We start from the raw sequence: 25,412 nt of genomic DNA on the forward strand, positions 1-25,412 counted from the left end.
GTCACAAGCGCCCGATGTAGGTATGCTACAGCACACTTACGTTACGATTTCACGCTTCCAAGCGTTTCGTGATGCCAGATTTAGAGCGTGTATTGTTCGCAGACAGCGCTACAGAACTATCAACTTCTGTTTCTCTGCAGCCTCTTTTCGAAAAATATTTAAATCGGGAGCAACTCCAATTTCCCCATGTAAGTACACGGGACTTGCCGAGGGACTCTAATTGTGCAGCCTGTGAACCGATCTGAATGAAATGTGCTGCATTTAACAGAAAGAGTGAAATTCGAATGACCCTCGACTGCAGGCTCTCATTTTTTTTATATACAGAAATAGGTTAACATGAAAAAAAACGAAAAAAAAAAGTCATCGATGAAGCATCAACATCACAGATCTGGGGCCAAATCCAAAAACCGTTTCGTTCGTAAGCGACTCTTTGCCATTAGCCAGTCACTTCCACGAACAGTATGTCCAACATCACGGCTCACTGACATCTGCTTTTGCAAATATTCCCCCTTTTGCTCCTTTTATTTTTTTCTTTGTGTGAATACGGGCGCTCCAACTCCGTGCAAAAAGTAAATACCGCTACTCAGTAAACGGTGACCAAATTAACTTCTTTCTATCTTTCTTTCTTCCTTCCTTTCTTTCTTTCTTTCTTTTTCTTTTTTTATTTCTTTTTTTGGTTCTTAAAGTTTGCCTAACGGCATAACTTATTCGATATAATGAGTGTTTAAAGAGCGCCTAAAGTCGACAAAAAGTGAACCAAAGTGATGTATGTTTAGGCGAAGATTCTGTTTGACCTGGTTTATCGTCAAAGAACAGCGCTTTGTCGGCTCCATGGCAGTACACTGGCACAGGGGCAAGCGCTGAGAGAACCAGGGCCCGTATTGACAAAGAGCTCTCACGCTTGCATTGTTCTTACGCTTAAGCTGGTTCGAGTTGTTCTATTCCGGTGCTGCGGGCTGTGCTGCTTCTTTCTTTCCTACAAAGCACACATTGCGTTGAAGCATGCAAATAAATTTTGCAAGACTCGCTGAACGAAATATGTGATGATTGAATTAAACTGTAAATTAGCACCTTAATTTTGTCCGCTTTAAGAGTTGTATCATTCGCAGTTTACATGTTTCATGTCCGTTTTCGATAAGAGGTATGAACTGTAATCTTTTTTTGCCAATTTCTGGCTAGTCTTGTATTACATTTAGAGGAATGTGAGGGCAAAATGCGACGCTCCTGCTATTGGCACGAGGGCTCTGCGCGCAAATAAAGCGATGAATTGCATACTTAGACAATAGCCGTCGTCGTATATCTGCTCCTTGTCAATTGAAGGTTATTGTATGACCGCGGTGGAGCTATTCCCCCCCCCCAAAAAAAAAAATATTGCCTGTGTGTGATGTTGCATAGGCAGCCGATAAGGAGCCAAGATCCGTGAAAGACTTCATTTGGAGCGCTGCAGAAAGATTATTCCGAAACCTTCGCTCAAAGTGCAGATTAATTTGTCATCACTTAACACTCGCCTACGCATGTGAATAATTTCGGGACCCTATCTCCGCTTGTTTAGCAAAGAAGAAAGCACCCGAGAATTTAGTGACTACTTGGTTCTCTTAACTAAATTTCTGCATACAGCAGTTAGGAAGCACCCGAGAATTTAGTGACTAGACTTGGTTCTCTTAACTAAATTTCTGCATACAGCAGTTAGGAGCCCCCAACTCATCAGCTCACTTAGAGAATCCTATGTGGTCTTAAGAACATTCCAGTGCACCTGGATGAGAAGACTCTAGTGCCACGTGAAAGTATCGTGGAAACTTCTGGAGAACAGTTAAAGAGTCCCAAACAACTTTATGAAGTATGCAGTAAGCATAGTGCCGCAGAGACGCGCTGTCCGCAGTACTGTATGTGAAATTAAGACGGACATGAAAGACAAGCCCTGTTAGCGGGCTCTCCGTGAAGTAGCCTTTACTCAGTTCACCTTTACTCATGGTGCTTCCTTTTTCTTTTTCTCTTTTTTTTCTCTCTCTCTCTTTCTCGCATTTTCTTCAAGAACTTGCAAATCTTCCAAAAAACACGCCCGATGCATTGCGGATACCCGTGGAGCGAAATAATAGCGCGCTGCAAGTGGCCTATACCCAGGGGCGGATCCAAAGAACAATAAAGGGTTTGACGTAATAGTTCTGCGGAAACCCGTGAGGTGGAGAGAAGTAATTAATAAAGGTGAAAGGAGACACACACCCAAACGTAGCTAAGTGCTACAAAGGAAAGCCATACGGGTTCCTTGAAAGAAAAGCTTCGCAGTTGAAGAAAAATTCGTCCTGGTCCGGGACGAAGCTGCGAAGCTTTTCTTTCGAGGAGCCCATATGGGTTTCCTTTGTGGCACTTAGCTACGTTTGGGTGGATGTTTAATTTTTTCTTTATTAAACAATAAAGGGTGTTTTGGGGGTGCTTTATTGAAACAAATACACAAAGCTCCAACGCTCAGTTTTTGTCAGTACACGAGCTTTCAGTGCAAGGTGCCTACAAAGTTATGTGTCAAAAGAAATGCCAGCATGACTAGAAGGCACGGTCATTCCGGCCACAAAACAGCTTAGTTTTATTCTATTTTTATTTTATTTATTTTTATTTTGTAAGGCGCTACTTCTTTTTGTCAAGCGGCTGGTGTCTCTCATTTGCTTTTCAACCCAACATGCTTTGTCTGGAGCCTTTGACGGCTATTTCACTGCTCATGGTCCATATACTACAGTCACAACTCCACATAGTGCCACATTCTGCTAAGCACGAGGCAAAGTAGCAAAGCACCCTCCCATGTGTGGACGTAAGGAAAGACGCAGCGTCACGCAACATTTGACGCCATAATGCAGATTTTGTTTCACGTGCGCAGAAGGCTTGCGGCCGCAAACGTAAGAATTCTACATGTGTAACCTGCCGCACGCCCCGAACACTTGTAATTTTGCTTACGCAAAAATTTGGGCGTTCAAGTTTCACAAATGCCCGCTGGTTGCTTCTGCATGCACATTTGCGTCCACTGTCAGCTGACGCTAAAGCAGCCAAGCCACATCTGTCGGCCAGTAACGTTACCGTAGCCAAACTTGTCAAAGACGAGATGAAGTCAGAGCTATATGTAGGCTTTTGTTCAAAGCCCGAACTGCGCATTTCTGGCACCTTACGGTGCGGTCGGTGTGTGCTTTCGAGCTACAACATGCCTGGCAGCGTTCTTTGTGATCGCCGTTTACTATCAGTGTTCTCGTAGGACGAAATCGACGCAATCTTGATGACTAAGACTAAGTGGCAGAATGAGTAGGCAAGTTTTGGAAACGTGCATTCACCCCTGCGCGTTGACTCGCTACTTGTTTGTGAGTAAAACACACGAACATTGAGACCTTGGTCTAACCTATAATTTAAGAAAGAGAGGGAGGAGTAGTTAAGGCCACCGAACCTCCCTCCTACCCCCCCCCCCCCCCCCCGTGAAGTACCTGACACTTTGTGTAACGGAAACAATAGTATTTAACCTGCAATTCTCAACAGCAGTGGAACAAGAGATGGAGCCAAAGTTTCGGCAAGGGGACAAGTCTTGGGCAATGTGGCCCGTTTACTCATCTTGTAAATGTTGCTTCCGTCCTTAGACATCCTCTGTTCGACCGAGCACTGCTGATCATTTCAAGTCTCCACCTTCCTGTGTACCTCTGTCTTGTTCGTAATCTGCCATGTGTGACAAGTACAGCGTTTCTCTATCAACTATTCGTAATGCTTCCTTAAGCATGAACCGCTTTTTTTTTTATTTTACCTTTTTCAATCACTACACGTTTGTACCTTACCATGCCCTGAGCGCCCTTCACTCACGTTCGCCATAATTGCTCATTGTTGAGAGAACAATCGTGTTTCAAATTTATTGTTGCGCAAACACATTTAATAAATAAAATAAAACTATATGCAATATCTATGAGGCCATTCCTAATTAGCCTCAAGGTTTTCCAAGTATGCGCAGTAGTAGCCTGTTTCAGCTTTTCATGAGGTGCATGTCTATATCAGTTCAAAGAAGTTTAAAAAAATCTCGGGTATACATGGCGTATTGAGCATTTGATCGGATATGTACGTACATTACGAGTGCTCGTAAATGAAATGCTCAATCTCCTAATATGAGAGTAAAGAATCATGCGATTGTAAAGGTACAAACGGAAGAAAAAAAATGTTGCTGCCGCAACCACGCCTAAGGCTATAACCCATTAATCCGCCGCTGATTGAGACCAAGCGGGAACGAAAATGCAACTTCAAACAACTATTACGTGCGCATCTTGCGGCAGACTGGTTCAGATCACCAGATAAGTGATCCTCGCCACACGTGGAGCTGTTTATTAGCTGCTGAGGCGCGCAGCAGCAGCATCGTTACGAGACTAACGATCTATAGGCTGCAGCCGAGCCTGTATGCGCCCGATATCTAGCGAAGTTGTGCGATTAATGCTGCAGCAAGCTCACTCGCATCGGCACTTGGCATAACGAGTGTTTTGTTCTAATTGTGCTCCTTTGTCGCGCGCAGAGAGGTGCGATCCGGAAACAGAATTCAGTTGCGACGACGGCTGGTGTATCGATGCGAAACTGAAGTGCAACGGCCAGTTCAACTGCAAGTATCGCTACGACGAGGAGTCGTCAATCTGCCACGTCGGTGAGTAACTCAGTCAAATGTGAATGCTATATTTGTTTACTTTCTCTAGCCAGCTGTCTGTGCTCTCTTGCTCTCTATTTCATTTTATCTTCAAGGTTCCCAAATTACGGGTGCGGCGGCCTTAGAGCACACAAACTAGAGCTTAGCATTGCACGTACTTTCATTGCTGCCACCCGGGCCTTTCATCTATCGACGAATGCCTCTGCGTCCGGAAAGCGAGTCAAACTTATTTCTTCCGAAATGTCGGACGATCAGAAGATTGATCTACCTACATTATCTACCCACAATGGTCTAGCTAAATTTCGGAAGATTAATCCACCTCCGTTTCGCGCCATATGCTGTACATGTAAAGAAAAGCTTGCTCGTTTCCTTACCCTGTTTGCCAAGAAACAGCGGAACAAAGTAAACGAAAGCATGGAGGCCAAGCAGAAATGGTTGCGGCTTTCTATACTGCACAGGGCGGTAAGAAGACAATGAAGTGAGTCGTATACCTTTTTGAAAACAGAGAGAAGGAACGACAGGGAGGTTAACTTGACACACGTCAGGTTGCTACCCTTCACTGGAGATTGAGATAAAGGAAAACACTAATCATGCGCACACTTGAACGAGCGCACCAAGCCTATAAACAGTCGTCGAGACCTGTCGACGTGGAGGCCAACGCGATCGTTGCTTTCTGCGCCTGCGGCACGCACGGCCATATGGTCCAAGGGTCTTCGTTTTTGAAAATAGTTCTGAGTCCAGAGGTCCGCATTAAACTGTATTACACTGAACATGTCTAAATTAACCTGGACGGTAACAAAGGCGCAGAATGCGTTCAAAACATTTTCGCTCCCGCACATAAGCGTATCACCCATTCCAACGAGGTACGAGTAAGCCTTCGTATATGCCACCGCAACCCAGAGGTGTCGCATCAGAGTGATAATGGAGCCTCTGTCGAAACTACTACTTTGTTTACGCACGTAATTCACTCACTGAAATTCTATAAGTTTCAAGTGGAAAATGGAGGTGCGAATTTAGCCGTTGCATGTGGCTTTATGGCAGTACACTCTGCATTGCCGTGAAGCTTCATGTTGAACAACTGCGGTGTGGCTTCACTGCACTGTGTTTTCACAGTGCAGGAAGCGGCACGCTGCTTCAACAGGCAGTGATATCGAGAGCAGCAATGACTGAAAAGACAGAGATAGAAAGAGATGGAAAGGCAGGAAGGTTAACCAGACGAAATTTTTCGGTATGCTACCCCGATGGCTCAATAAGGGTGCGGCTCGATTCAGTAAGCCCAATATCAATGAATATGTTATTTATTTATTTATTTATTTATTTATTTATTTATTTATTTATTTATTTATTTATTTATTTATTTATTTATTTATTTATTTATTTATTTATTTATTACAAAGAAACGCTGCCAACAAGTTGAGGCATCTATAAATGCATTTGAAGACAGGCAGTATACATCCATTTCACCGCCAAAAAGGGCATTTCAATACGCGTACATGCAAACGTTAGCCCCGCTTCGTTTCGCAAGGCAGTTGTAGCGCGAATTCAATAACCATCATAGCTAGCACAAAATGAGCGTGACCGAAGACGCTCGTCTCATGACGCCTTGTCGCGGAGCGTTAGACAGCGTCCTTGGATTTCTGTCCATTCCACCTCACGCGAAAATGGGGAAATGAAAGAGGCACAGCGGTGGAGGAGGAGCGGGTGCCGACTGCCTCCATTGCCATCACCGCTACTGGCTCGATGGCTACCGTATAACCATCGCCATTACAGGGTAATGCGAAAGAAATTCGAAGGGATCGGCACCTTTCGAATGGCAGGTACTTTAAAAAAAATGTTTATAGACCAGGCGATTATTTTTAATTAGGAAGAGGCTTATCAAATATCACCTGCATACAATCACGCAATTCTGTCACATTGGCTGTATTATCAGACGAGGTGAACAATACTTGTACGAAAAATCGTAGTGCGATAATATAGCTTTTTAACAGTCTCCCTAATTAAACTTTTTAATTCACTTAGGGGCGTATGTCCCAATTTTGAAATTGAAGCCTTGCAGTAAAAACTTAGTTATATTCATTTAGCGGAGAGACGCTCAGGCGCAGCAATTGCCGGCCCAGTTGCCAACCCTGCTAACCACCATCACCGCCACCATATGAACTCCTTGGCATATCAAGATGAAAGCTTGTAAAAATAAATTGTACGCTAAGGAGAACGTTGTACATTAAGAGGCTGCGAAGTAGTTCTGCAGGAACCGGAAACGATTCTGGCAAGAGCACACGAGACCCGGCGGGCTCTGTGTCTCGAGCTCTGTTTCATTCTAATTTGGCTTGCGATGCTTCAAGGGCCGCAGATGTGTGACGATTTCTATTTTGTTTCGTTTTATCATTTCTCTTTAGTTTTAGTCCGCAGTATCTTTCCATGTTTTTGTTTTTTTTTAACTTTTTGCTGCTGTTGCGAAGGCACCAGTGTGGCATTCCCCAGCAGCGCCAACTACGCTGTCGTAACATGCTGCGCTTGCAACAAACGAGAAGAGCCGTGACTCATGACGTCAAGCGATGACGATTCTTCCTTCACGCGTGACGTAAACCACGAGGCTGGTAGATGTACCTGTCGCCCCGAAAAGCATAGGGAAGCAAAATGCCCGCCTAGTAGCACTCCAGTCATAATTCCAGTCTCTAAAAAAAGGGGGGCGGGGGGGGGAAAGGGCAACACGGCGAATACAACACTACAAGTCCCACTAAAGAGACGATTTCGATGCGAAAGAAGAGGCAAAAAAGAAGAAAACGAAAGCGCATCGAAAAAAGGAACGCGTCACGCGGAAACATTCCCCCAGCGAGAGCAGGCGACCGTCGACTAAAGTTTCTCAAGCCGCCTGTTTTTCAGAAATGCGAGAAGAGGCTGCGCGAGTAGGCTGCGGACGCAGCGCTGTATGGACGTTGAGCGCATGAGCTCCCAAAGCCGCTTTTTCTTTTCTGCTCTTTTTTTCTTCTTTTTTTCCCCACGTCTTCTTTGGCTCTTGTCTGTGTCCGAATTGGGAGAAGCACTGTTGGACCACGTGAAATAGGCCGTTCTATTCATTCGTACCCACTCTTTGTCGGAATTCGGGAAGCACAGCAGGATCCGGGGTCGCAAAAATGGAAAAGCGTAATAACCAATACACATCAGTACATCAGAGACGCGGGGGCGGGTGACGTAAAGCGAGAAACGAATCTTGTCGTGGCGACCAAGGCGACGACGTGCATTTTTTTCTTAATCTTATTATTACCCGTCCTTGTTTTTCTTTCTTTTTCTGCTCGCTGGAGCGCTTGCTTGCCCGCAGAACGCTCCGCCGCTGATGAGCGACCCTTGATGAGGGCAACCCGACTGCGCCGCTCGCAGACAGATGCCGAAGCGTGCGCGCAGATAGCACCCGCAGCGGTGGCACACGCACGCACACAGGGGTGCTCTAGCGCGAACCGAGGAAGGAGGGGTCGGCCCCGCGATACGGCTCCAAGGAGCTGGCGGCAAGTCAGCGAGACAAAGCAGCACAAGAGCAGCGCCCGGTCTCACGCGCTGGGCGCGCGCGTGCGGCAGGCGAAGCAAGAAGCCGGCGGGGAGAAATGTTCCCGGTCATTAGGAAAAATCGACGCGGGCGCTCGCAAAAGGCCATCGTCGAGCACGTTGCTACCATTGCCGCCAGCGCCAGTGTCGTCCCCCTGCAGCCAAGAGAAGCTGCAGGAATTGAATCCTCATTGAGACGAAGCTTTTAGGTACTTTCTTCGTCGAACGGCGAGCAACAAGAGTGGAGAGCGTAAGGGAAGCAGCACTGCCTGCCGCCTTATCGCGCTCGCCGGGTTTCCTACAAAGCGAGCGGTTCGCGACCTCGTTTGAGCGTAGCACGGGCCCCCGCACGCCGACAACGGCCGCTGTCGTGACCGAGCACCGCAGGCGCTGTAGCGCGATGCGCCCCCCCCCCCCCTCCAGCCACGCTCCCGTCTATTATCTCGTCCAAGTCTGCACCGTTGTATAAACGACACCATGCCGCCGCCTCGTCTGGCGCACTTTAAAAGTGAAATCGCGTAAAGTTTCATCAATGCCGCCTCCGTTCAGTGGGATCGCGCATAGCGCCTCCCTTTTCCGAACAAAGTGCGAACGCAAAAGGAAAACCGCGAGAAAAACGCCCGAAGTCGTACCATGTGGCTCAGCGATATAAAATACCTTTCTCTATTTCAAGAAGACAGCGTTTGCAACAAATTTCAAGTCGGCCATACAGAATATGACGGTGATATACTGCTAATAAAAACAATTCGGAATGCGTTACCTATTGAATCAAATGATTTTAATGCCAGCTACAATGGTAAAGCTCTTCGAGCTCACAGACGAAGGGTCTATTGACATGCGCTAAAGGTTGGATCGTTTCGCTTACTCAAGTGGCTGCTCTCACTACGGACATAATCTAGGTAATTTCCAGAGTTTACATAAGAAACCTTTGCTTGACCTCCCCAAGCCACAGTAGTGGATCCTATCACATTCCCGTATAATGGCGAGAAAATTTCCTTAAAAAATTGTGCGTTCTTTTTCTCACCGCGCTTTCGGAAGAACGTCGTGCACGAAAGGTGCACTTCTCTTTCTTTTTGACATCCGGGGGCTTCCTTTCATTATTTCTGTTCTTTAAATGCTTCCATCAAGACAACGGGTCTTTTTCTATTTCCTTTTTTTTTCCTTTTTGTCTTAGTAGCGCTGTCTTCACTAAGCCCAACGGCAGCGCAGGCAGAGCCACGGGCGATAGAAAAATTGGATCTCTGCCTTATGGTCTACCCGCAGATACATCGTTTAGCGATGCTGATGGAACTTCTTGAAAGCTGCGCTACTTATTCACATTATTACCGTCATTTCATAATTGTTTTACGGGCGTTTTGATATGCACTGCGTAGCAGCTGTCTAAAATAGGGCTCCAACAGTTATTTATTTTTATTTGTACCTTGTCTTTGTTTTCTCTATTTGCCGTCTAACTTCTGTATTAGCGAAGTAACTCGTCTCGTCGTTAGCATTCGAGTAAAGTCAGCGCATTCGCTTACGTACTTGATTCTATGGCCGCGCATAATTCCTGGGAGAGCCGACTCACCACGAACGCGAGGTCTTCTTAAAGCGAACATATCTATTACCTCCCTGGAGTCTGGCGTTGCTGTATTTCTCGCCGAGTAGACGACGGGGCATTTGCGAGACCAATCGGCTTACATGTCATCTGTACCGGTACTACAGATAGGGCTGATCACTGGTTCTGTTCTCTACGGATTTCCACAATGAAACAACGAATGATGCCTAAATATCCTCACTGCAAAAAGAAAAAATTGTCGCCTTCAGGCGCATAATTCTTTTATTAAATGGAAGCTATATTTGTCTTGCTCCCTAAGCTTTGGCGTGGATACTCGGTCGGCTTCTCAAGAGTAAACCGTACTGATCCAGTGGTAGATGTCCCTCAGTGGAAACGCGTGCGCCAGTGAATCACGTTGTCTGCATTTCCTTGCTTCTGCTTCCTATTCACGCACCCGCCTTTTCCTTGGTCAGGCACTGGCTTGTCCTGAAACCTTGCGTGGAGGTGGAGCTCGTGACATGAAAGCAACGCACCTGTCTACAAAAAAAAAATAAGATTCCTTTCACCCTTTGTGATACACCTTCTACGCTGTGCACGAAAACGCTGTGCGCGAGACGTCCGCAGTCTCCGCAAGTGCCCCGCCCCGCTGTGCCTACTAGCAATTGTAGATACGCCGCCGGGGCCGCTGTTTTTTTTTTTTTTTGTCATCTGCATGTGTACAGAGTCCGCCGCGCGCTGCATTTTCGTGGCTTAGTTCGCGTTGATGCGAACGGCAGCAAGAAGGTCAATTTGTTCGCTGCTGCGGCGTTTTGACAGAGAGTTTCCGCGGTCATCGAGTGAAATGTGTTCATGTTTGCTTGTGCGCGCGTGACTCCATTAGCGTGTGCCTATGTTTACAACTTTATACCGCCGATAAAACTACTATCCTTACTTAGCATAGCTGTTCACTTATTTGCTATCGCAATCGATGCTTCGCCTTTCTGGCGAAACTGCGACTTTCTTTTTGGACCATGGTCCCACCCATCCTTGGCTTAGAGAGCAACTCGAGCGTTTCTTGGGTTGCATAAATCGTCACTCCTCTGCGACGGGCTGTAGCCATGCTGTATGCTTCCTTTCCCGCTCTATCGCCTCGTACTCTTATTGCACCCCACTTCCTGATGTAGGATAGAGAACCGGGCATGCGTCTGGTTGACCTTCTTGCCTATACCTTCTTAGCTTTACTTTGCACGCATGTTCTACAATGCCAGATTCACGGGTTCCTATCCACCCCCTCATGCTGAGATCAGTTCATAAGATAATTCAAGACACTTACGACCGCATTGTGAACCTAGTTTAATCCTCGTGTGACGTATCCAACGCAGGCTCAAATGTCGGCGTGGTTCTCTCGATGAAGCACATGGTGGTGATCCTGGTGGTGTTCTCGGCCTTGGTAGTTGGAATGTGCGCCTCCATCGGCATAACCTGCCACAACAAGATCCAGGAGCGCCGGCGCCGGGAGCGCGAGTACAAGCTGCGGCGCTCCAAGGAGGCTTCCGTCGAGGTAAGCGCTGATAGTTCTGCGATCTAGTCCCACAGGGCAGAGATGGATGTTTTGGCTTTACTATCGCAACGTAGCAATAGCCGCAATCTCACACTGTTTAGGAACATCCGTCGTTGAATGTAACATAGATTTTAATAATCATCGTTCAACTGCAGTCAGATAAATAAATTGAATAACTCTCAATCAATATTTTCTTCAATAAAAGCACAACAGACAACCCTATGTTCCACTTGGTACGTGAAAGTACCAGAAGAAAAAAAGCTTAGACAGACGGATAGATACGCAAAGCTCACTTGAGAGCAACTAAAAGACAATATAACGATGCACGTTCATGAAACAGCCCTGCGAGTGGCACCTATGCCTATTACATTGCCTGCCTCAACTGCGGATGCCTGCGGTTCAGTATTTCGTGCAGGACAGTAGAAAAGTCGTAAGGATCCATTACGGCATATATGTTTGAGCACGGAGCCCACGTACTAGAGTTCTGTCAGTGAAAGGTGAAAAGACAGGGCCAATTGCAATAGGTCAGCCGCCTAGCTATTTTACGCTGCGAGGAAAACTTCTTCAAATTGTCAGAGTCCGCGACGTGGCGCGACCACTCCACATTTCAATTTATCGTCAGTACCACTCCTTGCGCAAAGACTTCCTTTGGTAGATGGCACATTCTGTGATGCTTTAACTAAGTTCCGGGCCTTGAGAAAGAGTCGTCAACGCACCTGTACTGCACTTTCGTTGATGGGTCTACGAAGCATGTCAATTCGAGGAGTGTATTTTAGACTTAGGCACAACACAAGAATACACTACCGTTTGTCGCACAAAACATTGTCCAAAGCGGCAGAAATTTGCTTTATGAGTGATGTGAGCTCTTTTTGCCGGAAGTGCATGCAGCTGCAATTGGTTCATCTTGACTGGCCACAACGTAGCCATGGAGACATTAACAAAGTTCACGGTATTATTACTGCGACAGTTCATCGCTCTCTCCCTAATTTGCTAAAACATTGACTTCAGCAACATTTTCCTGTCATGAGAATTGTTTAAGAGGAATTCCCAACCGTACTGGGAATTGTGACAGGTGATCAGAGGGTGGATAAACTTGCTGCTGCGTCGCAATCTTTAGACATACTGACACTTGTTGCGTTCTCGCCATCGACGTCGCTTGGTGAGCAGGCTAAGTCGTGTTTACTCTGCAGTACTGTTCCTTTAATTCGCGTCTCAATAAACCTCTAGATTGATGAGCAAGTTACGTTGTGTTTCTTGTATGATACGATTCCTCTAGTTTGCTTCTCAATAAGCCTCTAGATAGACCGTACATCAGATGCACTGCCACACTAATATGCCTCATGATAGCCTATGCGCCTATGATAGTTCGTGCTTGCATTCCATGAAGAAAAGGACATCTAAGCGCACTCACTGCAGTACTGCAGGTGCTTCTGTACAGCACTGCCTCATCGGGCGCCCACAACATAAACCGCTACGACGGTTGCTTCGCAGCCATCTCATTTATTTGGGTGTTCTTTAGCACTTGCACCCTCATCGTGTTCTACCTCGCAAACAAAGGCTAACTCTAAAAGCCTCTCGGGTTTTTTTTTTTTTCTAATGCGTAAGCATTTTTATGCCTATCCAACGAGGAAACTCGTCCGTCCATCCGCCGCGTAAGACGGTCGCTTTCAAGATAGGGCTCGCAGCAACGAGCGAATTCACCTTCGTGCTACCCCTCGCTCCAACGCGAACTAAGCGGTTCTAAGTACGGTTGATCACGGTTGATAATCGTGCGACGCGGGTGGATAAGGATAACGGCTTATACTGATCGGAACGTCAGCAGCGCACCTGGCGCCGCCACTTGCAGCAGTTTGCTTGCGTCATCAATTCACCTTGCGCGGCCGTCCTCAACGGTTTGTGTATCCGCAGCGCTGTCGTTGAGACTGGTTGGATCACGTTTCGTAACATTGATTATGACATCGGGCTGCATGGAGATGAGCAAATGGCACAATGCTTACGCATACTTAGACAACTCCCAGAGCAGTTTCTGCGTAATTTTTTTTTTTTTTGGGGGGGGGGGGGCTGTGTTCAGATACATTTTTGAGATTCATTGTACTCTACGAGCACTAAGGTGTGTGTGTGTGTGTGTGTGTGTGTGTGTGTGTGTGTGTGTGTGTGTGTGTGTGTGTGTGTGTGTGTGTGTGTGTGTTTTCATGTGCTAGCGCTCTTAATCGTTTTTATTAGGCACGAGTGCACGACACTTATGGTGTTATTTTGATGCAAAAGCTTCAAATGGCCCATTGAGCGAAAAACCCGTAGTCTGTCCTCTGTAGCAGTGAAACGGCTGGTAGATTCCCATTGGCTGAGACGCCACGCCACGAGCGTGCCTCGACGAAGCAGAGCGGGCAAAGGGGAACATCTGCGGCACCAACAGCGCGCCAGATGTTGCGTGAGGGGAGAAAGCATCGCCGCGACGCCACGTCACTCTCGCTCGCGCTCTCAAAATCCTGTGTTATCCGCGCGTTCCTTGTCCACGCACGCTCTCAACTACACCTCAGTAAGGCTAAATCAAAACGCGCTAAGCGCCTCAACGCGCTCGCTTGCCCACGAGAAGTTGATAACTCGAAGGACCGCTCAGTGGTGTTCAATTGGACATTAATGTTTTCGCATTCATGACTCATAAGAAGCGTTTAGGTGTCCTCGGATTTTTCTGCAGTGCACTTTAACAAATATGAAGCAAAATCGCACAATGGCAGTGTTATCTGCCGTAAATAATATATCTGGTTTTAACGACGATTATATTGTTTTAGTGCTTTTTTTTTCTGGATGTCTCATATATGCTCAATGCATAATGTGTACAAACACGTACACACATACATTCTGTTAAAAAGAAGCTTATTTCTGCTTCTTCACTTTTTGTTTAACACCGCCTACAGCAAGACGCATTAGGCGCAAGTGAGCTGTTCTTTTTCGACATACGAATTATTCAGCAAGACAATGGACAGATAACTGCACGGAAAATTTAACTATAGAAGAAGCGTTTCGTGAGGCACTAATTTTTAAGTTCCACTAAACAACTGGAAGGAAGTATTTCTGCCTGGATATCTATAAATTCGAAACTGATCTGGCGCCTGTACCACGAAAAAATAACAAACACGTTAATAGCTTTTTGTACTAAGTATGATAATGGCTGAGCGAACCGACTGAATCGCAAATTCTGTGCCGTTGCGAGTTTTCCTTGTTTTTCGTTTCAGTGTTCTCCATTTTTTCACAATGGTATCTCTAAGTCAGATATAGGTGGCGCCGTGACACGAGTACTCTCAGTCGATGCCAAGCCGAGTCCGGAAGCATCCAATTATTCTCACTCGCTCCAGTGGCAACCGCGCATGGCTCAACCAGAGCACTTACGTAAACGTGTTATCAGTGCAGCTCACGCCATCAGTTGCTCGGGCAACGGGCAGTATTTTTAGACTGCTTTTACTTGAAATTAAAATAAAAGAAAGGTATGTAGTCACCATACGATTGTGACGGCTACTCCTTTTCGCATAGCAGAAACAATCATAATAAAACATTTGTAAGAACTGACGTCATAGGGCGGAAAAATCTAGAGCATACTGCTACGCACACACGAACATATCGAGATAAAAGGTTAGGACAAGTTGCACCACACTGAGCCCCTACCTATACGTGTATGCCGAGTTCCAGACATATACACAAGGCCGCGATGCAGTCTGAAATGAGCAGGTGAACTGATGAGGAACTGTGACAATAATGCACGCAGAGATACAACAATCAAAAGCAAGCTTCACTATGCAGAATACAAAAAAAAGGGTATGACACATATTATACAAGCGCACATAAATACAAATATAGGAGCGCTTTGCGCTCCATTGTGGTTCCTGTTCACTTCGGCATCCAGTACTCCTTAAGTATGCCTGTGTCTTTGAATAAATATTTGAGTGCATTCAACGCTTTGCGTTATGTTGTTTTCGATGGGCAAACTAGGGCCTAGTAATTTTGCGATTGAGTACAGTCAGTGAGGATCAGTTGAGTAGTAGCTTTTGTTATATAACTGCCGTCTAAGCGCAGCATGTATAGTACATTCGAGGAGTAGGTAGCGAACATCCTCATCGTCGTTGCTACAGGAACAACCCAGTGATGAAGCCCGTTTTATGCGATATAGCCAATGTTTTGCGTATGGTGTTCCAAGGCGTATAGGCAATGAATTAGTGTCTCGGTATTTTTTAGAGGTGTACATCCAGCTAGTATTTGACACAGCTAGTAGTCCACTTCGCAAATGGTCAATTCCTTTGTATTTTCATTAAACCAGATGGCAATACACAATTAATGCTTTAGTACTTTTAGTATAGGCGTCGCGTATCCACTGACGATAAAGGTGTCAGTTGAATTTCCGCATCATTATGGGCTAATTGTGCCAGGGAGTCCAGTAATTCATTGCATGCTATACCAGCATGTCTTGGGACGCACTGCAATATCATGTCTTGTTTTCCTTCAGTAGCCTGAGTTAAATTATTTAGTATGTCATACGTTATCCGTGCGTGTCGCTGGCTGTCATCAATATTTTAAGGACATGCAAAGCTAGTTTATATCAAGTTGTACGTTTTTTATAATGACCACAAAGAAAAAAATGTTAAGAAATGTTGCTCATTGACATCTATACGAGCAAATAATCAGAGGTTATAAGAAATACTCGGCCGAAGTTATTCCCTTAGCACGGCGTTATGGAAAGCCCGCGTCGCCACAGCGAAAGCATGCCGCAGTTATGTGTCTGGGTTAGAACTATAGTGAACATGAGAAGGGAGTTACAGAAAGAAACCCACGGCGAGGTCACCCTACTATCAACATCAAAAATATAAAAAAAATCATGCAGAAACTCCTCTGGGAGTTGTCTAAGTATGCGTAAGGATTGTGCCACTTGCTCATCTCCAAGCACTCGGTGTCATTATCAATGTTACGAAAGTTGGTCCGACCAGTCTAAACCCTTACCAAACCTCATCGGTCGTTATCAACCTTATCGAATATGATCCGACCCTTATCGACTCTTATCGGTCCTTATCAACCTGTATGTCCATCGAAGCTGTTGCAAAAACACTCCTACATTTGCTACGAGGGTACGCAACGCTTTATTGATGGTTCGGATGCTTGTTCTTCAAAAAAGTGTGAGGCTTTACGTGCCAAAACCACGATTAGATTATGAGGCACGCCGTAGTAGGGGACTCCAGAAGTTTGGACCCCATGGGGTTCTTTAACGTGCACCTAAATCTAAGTACACGGGTGTTTTCGCATTTAGTCCCCATCTAAGAGCTTGTTCTTTCTCTGAAATGTATGCTGTTCTGTGTGTTGTATGGGTGATTTGAATGAATTTTTGCACTCTTCGCTTCACTTTGCTGAGCGCTTATAGCCTCTGCCTTACGTGGGTATGAGCCATTGCATTTTCTGCCTGCTTACGGAGGTATGATCCATTGCTTAAGGGGGTATGAGTTATTGTTTAGGAGGGTATGAGCCATTACATTCGTCTTACGTGACAGACGGACAAGATTCTCGTTGGATAGGCATAGAAATGCTCACGCATATAAAATAGATGATCTCATACGCATAGCAGTTAAGGGAAAGCGACGACATCGGCCTGCAGCCGTGACTCAGTGGCTGTGGTATCTGCAGTTGAGAATGAGGTCACGGGTTCGCTTCCCAACCACGGCGGTCGCGTTCAGATGTAGGCGGAATATGAATACGCTCGTATGCCGGTATTCTGAATGCACGCTAAAAAACTCCAGCTGGCTGAATTTAATCCGAAGCCCTCCACTGCGACGTTTTTCATAGCTCCTTATAGTTGGTTTGGGACGTGAAACCCTATAATTCTTTTTTTTTAATCGTGTGTTTATCCGATCACTCATCGAAGCAGCCAGCGTATGACACATTCAGTGAGGCAAACTTGCTCCAACCAGCCCTAAACTGGGGATTTTTCGTACTATAGAACAAAGCATTATTTGTCATTTACACAGGGCAATTAATTATTAAATGTCTTTCCCGGTTTAACCGGCCGTTGCGAATAAAACAAGCATCAAATCATTACGTTTCGTAAACGAAGAAAAAAATAAACCTTATTCCCGGATTCATTCGCGATACGCACCAGCAATTAATTACCCACGTGGCAAGTAAAACTGCACTTTGAGGAAACGCATTGTAAACAAATTGAGAACAGTGGACGATCATTGTCAACAATATGTATTGCACTCGTAGACATAGGCATTCTTATTTGCAGTATATATCGTGTGCGGTAGTAGCAAGTTTGGCAACAATAAAACATCCACGCCTACTTGGACTTAGATGCTTCTTTGTATGATCACGTTGTCCTCCGATTCATATATGTAGACTGTTAGTAAGGAGCACTTTGCTGAGGGTAAATTGTTAATAAAGCAAACCTATGCTCGCGCTGGTATGTCACTTACCGGCCTTTTAACCCGGAAGCCACAACATACCCCTACATAACACCTATACCTCATACGTGGTACAATACTACTGGTCTACCCTGCCATAAAAATGTATTGATAATTTGATGCAGCGGTTGACTAATTTATTGATTGATCTTTTCGCCCCAAATTTGCAGTTGCGAATTTAAATAGTAATGCCATAGTAAAGAGCTCCGGCTCAGCTATAAAGCGCGCGGAAATGTCAGCACAAACGCGTTTACGCATTCCATCTATCGGAATGCGGTCGGCAAGATAAGAAATCTAAAAAAAAAACATTATGGGGTTTTACGTGCCAAAACCACTTTCTGATTATGAGGCACGCCGTAGTGGAGGACTCCGGAAATTTCGACCACCTGGGGTTCTTTAACGTGCACCTAAATCTAAGCACACGGGTGTTTTCACATTTCGCCCCCACCGAAACGTGGCCGCCGTGGCCGGGATTCGATCCCGCGACCTCGTGCTCAGCAGCCCAACACCATAGCCACCGAGCAACCACGGCGGGTCGATAACGAATCTAAACCGTGGCCACGTTCTCAGCAGCCAAATGCCCTAGCCGCAGAGCCACCAAGGCGAGTGCCGTATAACATGCCCATAACAGTTGATAAAAAGGTACTCCAAACTAGCGGGGAAAACGCGCGACGCAGCAGCGTTTTCCTGCCGCGGAGCGAATGAGGCTCGGACCTATTGTTTGCGGCGTGCCGCTCTTCGCCGCCGATTGGCGATACCAGTGAACACCATTCATTCGCGAGGCTCAACCAAGGAGGTTAAAGAAAAACTTTTAAGTTTTCCTTTAACCTCCTTGGGCTCAACGCCGTATGGAACTACACCCGGACCCCCTCTATCAGCGTCTCTCATTTCAGCGCAGTGCGCGGCAGCAAAGTCGCCCGCACGTGCTGGCGCGTTTTTCCCGCTGGTGCGGACGTTCTTTAACTGTTGCGTATCTATCGCAAAAAGCAGCTTCGATGACAGTCCACGGTTGCCGTAGCTATGTCACGCGAAACGCTGGAATTCCCACGGCCGCTCGATCAATGGCCACATCGAGAAGGCCGTGCCTGTGAGCTCCACGTACATGTCCTCCGCAGGTGGGTCTTGACCTGTCCGCCGGAAACCTGGAGGCAGCGCTGGCGCTGCAAGCAGCTGAAATCGGCGCTCGCCGAGCGGGTGGAATGCCACCTAGCGCACCTACAGCGACGACTTTGGTGGGACCCACGGTGCTACGACCCGAAGACGACGACAACGGCTGCTACGTGCCCGAGGTATGGCCACCTGGCACCTAGGCCATTTCGCAGAAGTGAAATTCACAACTCTTTTTGTTCGTGAGTGTTCTTTGCCGTTAGTCATTCGCTTTCGCTAATGATACATCCATTGCCAGTATTGGCTTAAGTTTTCTCTTACGAAAAATTCTTGACGTAGCAACTAAATAGCGTAAAAGCATGAATATGGGCACCAGTTTCTTTTCTTTCTTTTTTATGCTCACCATGTCCTCAAAATCTGTCAACGACTCGTGATCAGCCTTACAAAGAAAGTCACATTTTATGCAAAGCTGATGACGAAGACTCCGCTTTCATTGGTGGCTGACCTCCCAAAGGGAGGTCCACCATGTACAGTCATGAGCAAAACTAACGCTGTAGTGTACTAGAATATGGGTTAGTGTGTTCAGGGAGGACTCACGGTTGCCGCACTTGATGTCGAAAGCCACGAGATGGCGCCACCAGAGCATGGGCAGTCGCATCATGCACCTCTTCCGATGCGCTACGGCGCTTTGCATACATCGTGCTTAAGAACCTGGGGCCGAATTCACAAAGCTTCTCGACCGTAACTGTTCTTTGCCATTGGTCGGTTACCTTCGCTAATAATATGTCCAGCATCAACATTTGCCAGAAACTTCTTTGTAGAAACAATTCTTGCGTAAGAACGTTTTTGAATACGGGTCCTGCTTTTTAATTGTTATCACGTCAACGCTAACACGTCCTTGCTTCGACAGCATTGTCCAAATCATTCACTCTCGCTTCTCAAGTTCTCTAACGGATCCTGGAGGATCTGTTAGAGAACTTCTTGGAAATGCACGGAGACCTGTAGAAATGCACATGCGATTCCTGCAATTACGTGTCACACATGAAAAAAATGTATCAATGAAAACGTACTCCTTCGTATGTAGATGTCACTCAAACAATGCATTAAGATTATGTAAAAGAAACTGGCTACTTCATTACTTAAAGTCACAGGATCAACAATCTATTGGATATAGTAAAAGTACTTATTACAAGATGATTAGTCACCTAATTACCTAATTAGTTAGGCAATATGAGTAATGCGAACAAACAGTACTATTATGTTAATTAATTAATAATGCATTTCGTAATCGTAAGTTATAACTGCTTGATTTATTTCAAGGTTGGATAATTAAAACGAATTAAATAATTACGTAAATAATTAGACGCATTAAGCTCTTTATATTGCGACGACAACCGCTGTGTATAATTCAAACTAGGATACCTCAAGAAAAATCAAGCCATTATGTTAAACAATGCGCCGTTTGAACTAATATATAATAATATTTGGGGTTTTTACGTGCCAAAACCACTTTCTGATTATGAGGCACGCCGTAGTGGAGGACTCCGGAAATTTCGACCACCCGGGGTTCTTTAACGTGCACCTAAATCTAAGCACACGGGTGTTTTCGCATTTCGCCCCCATCGAAATGCGGCCGCCGGGGCCGGGATTCGATCCCGCGACCTCGTGCTCAGCAGCCCAACACCATAGCCACTGAGCAACCACGGCGGGTCCGTTTGAACTACGTACAACTACAAAAGAAGTCACAAACAACACAAACTTGGACGTACGCGCCAGCGGCGCACAACCAGCGCAACTGACGACAGCAGATATGAGCGACGGATCGACAGATGTTGGCGGCGGCGATGCTGCCGCGTGGGCTGGCATCCACGTGCCGGACCTTACCGCACTTGCCGCCATCACGGCAACGCGTGGCGCGTCCCGCCCCTGAACACACGATGCGCTGGCATGCGTTTGCGGCATAGAGTTGCTGTATACGCTTCCACAAGGGTAGCACCTACAGTGACTCTAATGCCGCAGATGGACGCACAACTGCCGCGCGAGTTTTCAACTAGCAATAGTCGCCCCTCAGTTATCACTTCATTGGGTACGACACCGCCTCTGCGCAAAGCTCGTTGCCTGGGCCGAAAGGGTCGCTCCTCGTGAGGGGCCATCCTAGGACTCGGGCCTGCTAGCTAGATCATAACTGAGCAAGTCTCAATAAAGTTGTTGCCACCACCTGCCGCGCGACTGGACGCTCGGGGCACTTTGTGTGCATCTGCGGGCTTCTTTCACGCTCGGAAAAGCACTTCTATATATAGCACGTACTGAGCAACAGAAAGCTGTATCGGGAGTTTTTTCACATTGCTCTACAATTTTCTCATTGACACTTTTCATCTAATTATAATATTTGAAATGTATAACTAATTAAGACTAACTATCTAATTAGACGCAATGAAAAAAAATAGTTTGAGTATCTCCAAGCGACGGCAAACAAGATTCCCTTGTTCCTGTCCAGTTACGTGGTATTCGCCTAGTTATAAACTGGCTAAATTTAGCTGGGACACCCTGTACAGTAACTATTTCGGCATTCACTCATAGGGGTTTCTTACTTTTGCTCATGACTGCACGAAGCAAATACTGAGCTTCTTCTCTTGTGCCTACAAAGTTGTTATTATTATTATTATTATTATTATTATTATTATTATTGTTGTTGTTGTTGTTGTTGTTGTTGTTGTTGTTGTTGTTGTTGTTGTTGTTGTTGTTGTTGTTGTTGTTGTTGTTGTTGTTGTTGTTGTTGTTGTTGTTGTTGTTGTTGTTGTTGTTGTTGTTGTTGTTGTTGTTGTTGTTGTTGTTGTTGTAAGCAACATACTGTGTGTCCCAACTAACGTTAGTCAAGCTGCTCGAAGCACAAAAATATTTTAAAATGACGGTGTAAGATACGATTATAACACTTGCAGTGTTCGGTCATCAAAAGACTGACAACTGAACTCTGTAGGTCAAAATCTTACCTTGCACCGTGTTTCTCAAATATTTTTTTTCTCCTTCTTCGAACAGCTTGGCTAACGTTAGTTAGGACAATATACTACTGTACATCCGGAACTTTGTAGGCCGCTAATAGGAAGAAAGATGTCATTTTATTGCAGCTTCCATAGTCTGACAGACTTCAGAAAGCGTAGGAGCGCAGGATGTCGAGGAGTGAAGGAAGCTCTCTGCTCATCGTATGAAAGACAGCGACACGTGTCCAACAGTTTGTTTATCGCAGCAGGAAATGCCCGTGGCACTGTCCGCCATTCCGCGCCTATGACTATGCATAGCAAATGCTGGGTGTGTGCGTGTTGGGAGCGCTTACTGTAGTTCGGCGCATTTTTCTGCCCATTCTTTCCCTTCTCCAGCGTACGACATCCGACCGGGCGTATTTCTGGTCAATCACGTTGTTTCCTCCTTCTCTCTTTATTCTTCCCAGGTGCGCATTCCTTTAGTGAGAGTCTAGGCCAAAAACTATCAATAAACCAAGGCATGCGTGCTGTGTGTTCTGCGCGAGTGCCACGTTGTGCGCCAGCATGACAATGTGGCGTGTCGCTGCGCAGGTGGACCTGAGCGTGTTCCGCAAGCACCCGAACGGGCGGCCGCTGTCGCCGGCAACGGAGGCGTAGCGCTCGTGTCCGCAGCATGGCGACCTGCACAGTCTGCGTAGCGACAGCGTCACGCCTCCGATCCCGCCTCCACCACCGCCGCCCCACAAAGCCCACCCTCCGCCCCGCGTCGACATCTATCGCTGAGCGCGACCTGCGACGACGACAGCCGCACGACACGCCCGGCGCCACCTTGCTCAACAACCGACCGGACCGTGCCAGCGCCGAGGGTCTCTCCCCCCCCCTTCCCCCCCCCTCCCCAGGGGCGACCAACCGTCGCGAGCACCGCGCTCTGCAGCGGCGGCGCTAGCCTCCTCTTGGGAAGAAAGGCAGGAAAGGTTGTTCTGCACTGCCTTGCATATTAACCCTGCTCAAAGTTACGGGAACCATTTATTCATCCTCGACACGAGGCTGGCTTCAAGAGTAATCGTGTGGTTGCGCGAGTGCGCGCTTCGTCGAAGAGTGTGGCGCGGTACGATGGGCTGGCCTTCAAACGAGAGCGATCATCGATGCCACGTAGGGCAGCTCGTGGCAAGCGTTACACTCTGGACACACAGCGCGAAGCCCAAGCGGTCTGCGCATAGCCTTTCACGTTGACTCAACCCATTGACTCAAAGCACGGTGTCGTCGGACTCAAAGTGTCACAACTGAAAAAAAAAAATGTTATTGACTTCTCTTTTTGAACTGACGCTGTGGTGCTCGTGTGTGGACGCCTCTGTACAGCGCGGGTGTTACTTTACTAGGAGTACTAATTACTCTTTGCCTGTTTACAATACACTGAACGGAAACAACGACAACAAACTCGGTCCCGGAGGAAGCCAGTCTGGTGCCCTGGTTTCCGTCGTTCAACGCGCGCCTCGTGGTTTTGCCCGGTAGGCCTGATCCCAAGTGAAGCAGCGTAAAAAAAAAAAAAAGGCATTTCCAAGACGGATGCGATAGCCCTGGTACGCAACCAACGTTGACGTGTAGCGACACCGCGTGCGACTAATCATTGGCCAGGACCGCTTCATCTACCACGCTAATGGGGGAAAGGCACAGGGCTACCAAAAACTTCAGCTTGAGCTCTAGAGCCAGCTATGTTCTTTGTATTCCCCCCTGTTCCTAGAATAGCGCAACTGTTAATGAAAGCACTAACCGGTAGCGTAAGGTCACTTTTGCTTGCGGAGACTTGGGTGAGCGGCCTTCGAAAAAGCAGGCCACGCTAGCGTATCGGAAACAAGTCACCGCGTCTCACCCACGGTTGTCCTTTCGCTGCCGGAATATGGGGGATGGCCGTTGAACGGCGGAAGCAGTGATGCCTGTAAGCACAACGTGCTTCCTGATCCGGGCGTCGCCAAGGGACGCTCGATGCTACTCTTCCATCTATAACAATTCCACATGTGAAAACCATGAGAGTTCCCATTCCCGACCCTTTTTAGTTGCACTATTCCTCCCCGACCTGCCTCCGTTGCAGCCCGGTGAGGCTCAGACGCTCTATATCTGTGTAGTCTTTCCCACCGTCGTGTACGTAGCTTCAATATGTTCAATAGTCGTCCGCAGAAGAAGCCTCTCTTCTTTCCACTCGGCCAATCTTGTAGCTTCACGTACTTCAGAAACCTAGGATTTATTTGTTTGTTTGCTTCTCTGTTTTCATAAGGTAACATTTATTGGCTTCCGCTTGCGGCCAGCTTGCGATGGTTTCGGTAGTTTTTTACGACATATTGGTAGTTTATGGTAGCCTTCCCAGTCCGAGTTTTTGATTAAGAGGCCAAGAAAGAGTGAAAAATAAAGCTACTTGTAAACCAGCACAAATTACAGTTCCATATCTCATAAGTGTCGTGCCACCAATGTTAAAATGTGTTTTAAGCTTAACCATTATTTGTTTTATTTATATCGAGGTGTCGCTATTGCAGGGTCGATTGCTTTGCGGAAAACATCGCGCGGTTATAAAGGCGTTCGTGATAATGCTATGTTCAGCCGTCTGTTTTTCCATTATGTTTCGTTGGCAATCGGTCGATGCAAGACTCTCGGTTCAAGAAGCTAAGCAGGCCTGTTTTTAACTTGAACGTGGCGGTGCACTCCACGCATAAGGTTCCTTAATGAATGAGCAACTGCAGCTCTGGCACTTTTACAGTAAAGGCCTTACGGAAGGTGCAGTAAATGGTATCCGGGTATTTGCAGCCGTCCTTGTGTTAATGAGCGTAGCTGTACATAAATAGGACACTATTCCCTACGAACGTTCACGAATGCAGTACACAATCCCGGCTTGGACGAAGCAAATTGCTGGTATTGCGTAGGGCAGGATATCCAATTTAAACTACGACAGCACAACTGCACAAGCAAAGGCCGAGGGTGTGAAATTTTGCTCCACTTAGACAATTTAGCCGGCACTTCGATCTCTGGGCTTTCTCAGCGGAAGCTTCGCCTATAGTTTTGGTACATTGAATCCGCAGTTCCCTAAAGATAACAACACTCTATAGGTTTTCTGCCCTCCTATGATTTTTTCTTCAAAAGCTTTCTTTTAGTTGTTTCTCGTTTTCTTACGAAATCGAATAGTAAAGTAGAAAACTCGCATACAGGAAATTCTGCGAGTTTTCAGCATGAGCTTTCTATCCTGCTATAAGAGCAGCCACAGCGGCTCGTCAACACAATTTCTATCTGGCTGGTCAGCTGCCGCAGCATGCGCCCGATCTATATGCGTTTCAATTGGATGCCTGCCCTCTTCCAAACTGAATGGGCGGCCTCGATTACGAGAGCTCAACGAGAGAGAGGGCTCCGTCCTCTTCCCACGTAGCCACGAATTTGAACGCGACAGGTTCACGCGCGCGGAGCAGCTACCCAGAGAGTATAGGGTAGAACGAAAGCGCATAAGCGGAGCTCGTCATCCGTAATTCTTCCTGCGGGCGCAGCGAAGTAACAAGCGTGCTCGCCTCACGATGCACAAGCACAGTGCTCGACGTTACCTTTCTGTCCTTCCAGACTTAATCATCATTTATCGCAACTACAAAAATACCTT

The 25,412-nt window shown here is 46.6% G+C and overlaps 1 protein-coding gene and 1 pseudogene across 2 annotated transcripts in view; one reads left to right on the forward strand and one right to left on the reverse strand.

The window, feature by feature from the left end:
• The window catches only part of LOC135900058 (neuropilin and tolloid-like protein 2), a 465,151-nt gene extending 440,857 nt beyond the window's left edge, over positions 1-24,294 (forward strand). For both annotated transcript variants that reach the window (XM_065429491.2, XM_065429492.1), the window contains 4 exons: positions 4,520-4,645; positions 11,081-11,259; positions 18,812-18,985; positions 22,373-24,294. In XM_065429491.2, coding sequence (XP_065285563.1) covers positions 4,520-4,645; positions 11,081-11,259; positions 18,812-18,985; positions 22,373-22,438 — 545 coding nt within the window. In that variant the 3' untranslated portion in view covers positions 22,439-24,294. The remainder of the gene's footprint in view (positions 1-4,519; positions 4,646-11,080; positions 11,260-18,811; positions 18,986-22,372) is intronic.
• Positions 20,842-20,915, reverse strand: LOC135900123 (U4 spliceosomal RNA; annotated as a pseudogene).
• Positions 24,295-25,412: the final 1,118 nt, after the last annotated feature.

This window comes from Dermacentor albipictus, chromosome 1 (genome assembly GCF_038994185.2).
Source record: "Dermacentor albipictus isolate Rhodes 1998 colony chromosome 1, USDA_Dalb.pri_finalv2, whole genome shotgun sequence".
Lineage (NCBI taxonomy): Eukaryota > Metazoa > Arthropoda > Arachnida > Ixodida > Ixodidae > Dermacentor > Dermacentor albipictus.